Below are 5,475 nucleotides of genomic sequence, written 5' to 3' on the forward strand. Positions count from 1 at the left end.
TTTTTTTGAGATGGAGTCTTGCTTTGTTGCCCAGCCTGGAGTGCAGTTGCACAATCTTGGTTCACTGCAACCTCTGCCTCCTGGATTCCAGTGATTCTCCTGCCTCAGCCTCCCAAGTGGCTGGCATTACAGGTGCCTTCCCCCATGCTCAGCTAATTTTTGTATTTTTAGTAGAGACGGGGTTTTACCATGTTGGCCAGGCTGATCTCGAACTTCTGATCTCAGGTGATCCACCCTCCTTGGCCTCCCAGACTGTTGGGATTACAGGCGTGAGCCACCACGCCTGGCCCGAGCTCCACTTTCTAATACCATCATCTTGGGGGTTAGGATTTCAACATATAAATTCTAGGGGGATGCAGACATCAGTCCACAGCACCTCCCTCCCTCAATCACCTTCTTCTGGTATCTCCTCTAAGGTCACTTCTTCAGTGAGGTCTCCCTGATGACCTCCCTTCCCACGTCACATCATCTGGTTCGTATTCCTTACTCAGCAAGTCATAACCACTGTGTGCCTCCAGTTTTCCATCTGTAAAATGGACACAATAATGGCACCTACCTCATGGAGTTGCTTTAAGGTAAAAATGAGTAAATATGGAGTAGTGGTTCTCAACCAGGGGTGATTCTTCCCTCAGGGTGGAGACATTTGGTAATATCTGAAGACATTTTTGGTTGTCACGACTATGAAGGTGCTACTGGTACCTAGTGAGTAGACGCCAAGGGTGCTGCTGAAATATCTGCAATGCAAGAACCCTTTACTAGGAGGAATCGGCCAATACAAAACATCAGTAGTGCTGAAGCTGAGAAACTATGCTTTAGGGAAAATGTTTAAGACAGTGCCTGGCTCTTAACAAGCACCCAAGAAATGCCAACTGTCATTAGTGTCCACCACTCTGTCCCTCACATTTTACCCCGAGTGGATTCATCAGTAAATACTCGCCTTATGAACATAAAGATTGAGGGATGCATTCCTTACAACCAGGCATACAGTAAGTGCTCAATAAAAATTTAGTGGCCAGGCACGGTGGCTCACGCTTGTAATCCCAGGACTTTGGGAGGCCGAGGTGGGCGGATCACCTGAGGTCAGGTGTTCGAGACCAGCCTGCCCAACATGCCAAAACCCTATCTCTACTAAAAATACAAAAATTAGCTGGGCGTGGTGTTGGATGCCTGTAATCTCAGCTACTCGGGAGGCTGAGGCAGGAGAATTGCTTGAACCTGGAAGGTGAAGGTTGCAGTGAGTCGAGATTGTGACACTGCACTCCAGCCTGGGCGAGAAGAGAGGAACTCTGTCTAAAAAAAATTTTTTTTTGGTTAATTAGATTGTGCATTCTCCAGTGCCAGGCACAAGGCAGGCATTTCATAGATATTTTATTAGTTAATGCATGTGAGGCTTAAAGGCTATCTCTGGGGATTGGTATACAGTAGACACTCAATATGTATGAATAAATGAGAGAACCAAATGAAATGGTGTTTGCACAGGGCCTGGTGCATGGTAGCTGCTCAGGGCTCATTAGCTTCCCCATCTCATCCCCAGACCCTAACACTTACCAGCTACCTGGACCTCAGTCTTTGCCTTCATAGTCCAGTCAGAGTTGATGGTGATGGCTACTTGGTAGGTGCCGCTGTCCGTAGGCTGGGCACGGCGCAGCAGCATGGAACCATTGGGGAAGCCCACAATGTCTCGCTGTCCCATGGCGCTGCCATCCCTTTGGGGCCGTTGTATCCCAGGGATGTAGGTAAATAGTCTCGTGCCTCCATAGGTCTCCTCCCCCAGGTACCAGTTGATGTCCTGGAAGGTGTCTGGGACACCCTGGACGGACAAGAGAAGGTCCTGGTTCTTTTGAGCCTGCTCTGGAATCTTCTGGATGTGGAGGGCTGCCTGGGAGCTTTGGAGCATCCAGAGGACCAGGATTGAGGCTGTGGGAAGTTATAGGGAAAGGCTGAGATCAGGGGTGTTGCCAGGGTTCATGGTATGCTCCTCTCTAGACAGAGATTTTCACTGGAGAGCAAGGACTCTGAGTGCTGCTCATTGGACATAGTGCTGGGATTGATTATTGATGTCTGCCGTGGGTGCAGGAGTGGGAACACAGGCATGGATCCCACAGATTTGCCATCCTACTGATCCAGAGGTTTTTCTACATTGAGATTCTGTGTGGTCTACTTCTTTTTTTTTTTTTTTTTTTTTGAGATGGAGTTTCACTCATGTTACCCAGGCTGGAGTGCAATGGCGCGATCTCGGCTCACCGCAACCTCCACCTCCTGGGTTCAGGCAATTCTCCTGCCTCAGCCTCCTGAGTAGCTGGGATTACAGGCACGCACCACCATGCCCAGCTAATTTTTTGTATTTTTTAGTAGAGACGGGGTTTCACCATGTTGACCAGGATGGTCTCGATCTCTTGACCTCGTGATCCACCCGCCTCGGCCTCCCAAAGTGCTGGGATTACAGGCTTGAGCCACCGCGCCCGGCTGTGTGGTCTACTTCTAAACACATGGACTCTCTGAATTCATTCATTCATTCATTCAACCAATACTTATACGCATGTATAATATATGGGCTACAATACCAACTATATATAATACATCTACACTTCTTTCAATGTTTAGACACTGGAGATGTAGCAGAGAACCAAACATACATAAATTTCTGCCTTCATTATCCCGACATTATAGAAAATTCCACAGATAAAACAGTGATAAGGACGTGATTCTGTTGCCCCTCCCCATCTTACTCTAATTTCATCCTCTCAGATCATCTTTCCCTACTTCTAAGAGGAAGCTTCAGTCCCTGGGCTGAGTCCCTCATCCCTTCTCCCCCTCAGCCTTTATGGTGTATATCCTCCTTACCTGAGAGCAGGAGGCTCTTTGAGAAGCAGCCCTGGGTCCCCATGGGAATCTCCATCTTCGTGTCCTGTGGATATGCCAAGGGCCCAGAAGCTGAACACTAAGGGCTAGGCCCTGGCCGTCTGAAGTAGGCAAACTCAGTAGGGATCCCAGGGGTGCCTTAGAGACCCTGCTGAGGCTGGCCCAGCCCTAGCATACCCTGTTCACAGCCTCTGGAGGCTCCACCTATACTCCCTGGGATGGGAGCACAGACGCAGGTTGAACCAGTTTTTCAGGGTGACTGGGGAACTTCCCAGGACTCCTCCCCTGTCCTTCGTCAACCTCTTTTTCTCACTCAGGGTGACTGCAACAGCAGTCACTGTAACAATAGTCATAGCGGCCTCTGTTTGAACAACTTCCCTGGGTTTGCTCATTCAGCAGCCACCATAAATAACTGTTCCCATTGCACAGACGTGAAAACAGAGGCCCAGGAAGAGGCAAGTCTGCCCATAGACAGATGTGGGATTTCACCTGTTGCTGACTCACTTGAAAGCTCTGAGACAGGCCAGGCAAGGTGGCTCATGCCTGTAATTCCAGCACTTTGGGAGGCTGGGGTGGGTGGATCATGCGGTCGGAAGTTCAAGACCAGCCTGGCCAACATGGTAAAACTCCGTCTCTATTAAAAATACAAAAATTAGTCAGGTGTGGTGGCAGGCACCTGTAATCTCAGCAACTGGGGAGGCTGAGGCAAAAGAGTTGCATGAACCTGGGAGATGGAGTTTGCAGTGAGCTGAGATCGCACCACTGCAGTCCAGTCTGGGTGACAAAGCGAGACACTACCTCAAAAAAGAAAAGAAAGAAAGAAAGAGAAAGAAAGAAAGCTCTGAGCCTAATACTTTAGTCTTGCTGTATTTCCATTCATGAACATTGAATGTCTTTCCATTGAAATGTGCCACTTATAATTTCACGAATATTTATATTTTTCAGAGATGTGTTATTATATATTTTTTGAGACTGAGTCTTGCTCTGTTGCCCAGGCTGGATTTCATTGTTCACCACAGCTTCCAACTTCTGGGCTCAAACAATCCTCCTGTCTCAGCCTCCTGAGTAGCTGGGACTACAACTGTGTACCACCATGCCCGGCTAATTTTTTTATGTTTTGTAGAGATGAGATCTCACTATGTTGCCCCAGCCCGGTGTTGGACTCCTGGGCTCAAGTGATCCTCCCACCTTGGTCTCCCAAAGTACTGGGATTACAGATATGACTCACCACACCTGGCTTAGCCTAGTTTTTTAAAAAGCATCCTCCATTCATTCATTCATTCATCCAGCACACATTCCCAGTGCCCAGTTGTGGGTGCTGGGTGATGTTGGTGACACAGTGATGATTGAGACCATCCTCTGTCCACAGTAGGGTACACAGTCCTGTACCATGTAGGGGGCAGATCCCTCCCCACACAATGACGATCCAGAGTGATCAGGGCTGGAATGGAGGAGGCCAGGAGTCTGGGCGAGCCCAAGGGGACACACCTCATTCAACCTGAGGGGTAGGGAGGGCTTCCTGGAGGAGGGGGCATCTGAGCTGAGACCTGGAGTAAGAGTAGAAGTGAGGCAGATGATGGGGTGAGGCTGGGTGAGGGTTACCAGGCAGCATAAAGAGCAATGCAGGGTGTGGAGGCTGATACAGTCATCAAGGCGAATTGAGGCTGCAATATCCTGGGTGGGTGGAGCCAGGAAGGAGCACATGGGACATGTCTGTGTGAGGCTGGGTGGTGTGCTCTGTTGGTTGGATCAACAGAGCTTGGGTGATGGAGAGACTAGTGTTATGTTGTTTAATATCATAGCTATTAGTCATATGTGGCTATTTAAATATAAATTTTGGCCAGGCACGGTGGCTCACTCTTGTAATCCTACCTCTTTGAGAGGCCGAGATGGGAGAGCTGCTTGAGCCTAGGAATTTGACACCAGCCAGGGCAACATAGTAGCTGGGATTGCAGGCATGCATCACCATGCCTGGCTAAATTTTGTATTTTTAGTAGAGACTGGGTTTTGCCATGTTGGCCAGGCTGATCTTGAACTCCTGACCTCAGGTGATCCTCCTGCCTTGGCCTCTCAAAGTGCTTGGATTATAGGTGTGATTCCATCTCTAGACAAAAAATTTTTAAAAAATTAGCTAGCTTTGGTGGCTCTTGACTGTAGCTCCAGCTACTCAGAAGGCTGAGGCAGGGGGATTACGAAGCCTGGGAGGTCGAGGCTGCAGTGAACTTTGATCATGACACTGCACTCTAGCCTGGATGACAGAGTGAGAGAGACCCTGTCTCAAAAAGAAAATGTTGAATAGGCTAGGCACAGTGGCTCATGCCTATAATCCCAGCACTTTGGGAGGCAGAGACAGGAGGATCACTTGAGGTCAGGAGTTGAAGGTCAGCCTGGCCAACATAATGAAACCCTGTCTCTACTAAAAATACAAAAATTATCGGGGTGTGGTGGCGCACGCCTATAATCCCAGCCACTCTCCACTGGGAGGTGGAGGTTACAGTGAGCCAAGATTACACCACTGCGCTCCGGCCTGGGCAACAGAGTAAGACTCCATCTCAAAAAAAAAATTGAATATATATATATGTAAAAATGTATATATGTGTGTATAAATATGTA

At 48.5% G+C, this 5,475-nt stretch overlaps 1 protein-coding gene across 2 annotated transcripts in view; it reads right to left on the bottom strand.

The window, feature by feature from the left end:
• CEACAM19 (CEA cell adhesion molecule 19) overlaps positions 1-3,447 on the bottom strand; it is a 19,199-nt gene extending 15,752 nt beyond the window's left edge. For both annotated transcript variants that reach the window (XM_032262705.1, XM_032262704.1), the window contains exons 1-2: positions 2,845-3,447; positions 1,549-1,917 (exon numbers count right to left, since the gene is read on the bottom strand). In XM_032262705.1, the coding sequence (XP_032118596.1) occupies positions 1,549-1,917; positions 2,845-2,899 (424 nt within the window). In that variant the 5' untranslated portion in view covers positions 2,900-3,447. The remainder of the gene's footprint in view (positions 1-1,548; positions 1,918-2,844) is intronic.
• Positions 3,448-5,475: the final 2,028 nt, after the last annotated feature.

Source organism: Sapajus apella, unplaced genomic scaffold (assembly GCF_009761245.1).
Source record: "Sapajus apella isolate SASKATOON/1434 unplaced genomic scaffold, GSC_monkey_1.0 scaffold130, whole genome shotgun sequence".
Classification (NCBI taxonomy): Eukaryota; Metazoa; Chordata; class Mammalia; order Primates; family Cebidae; genus Sapajus; species Sapajus apella.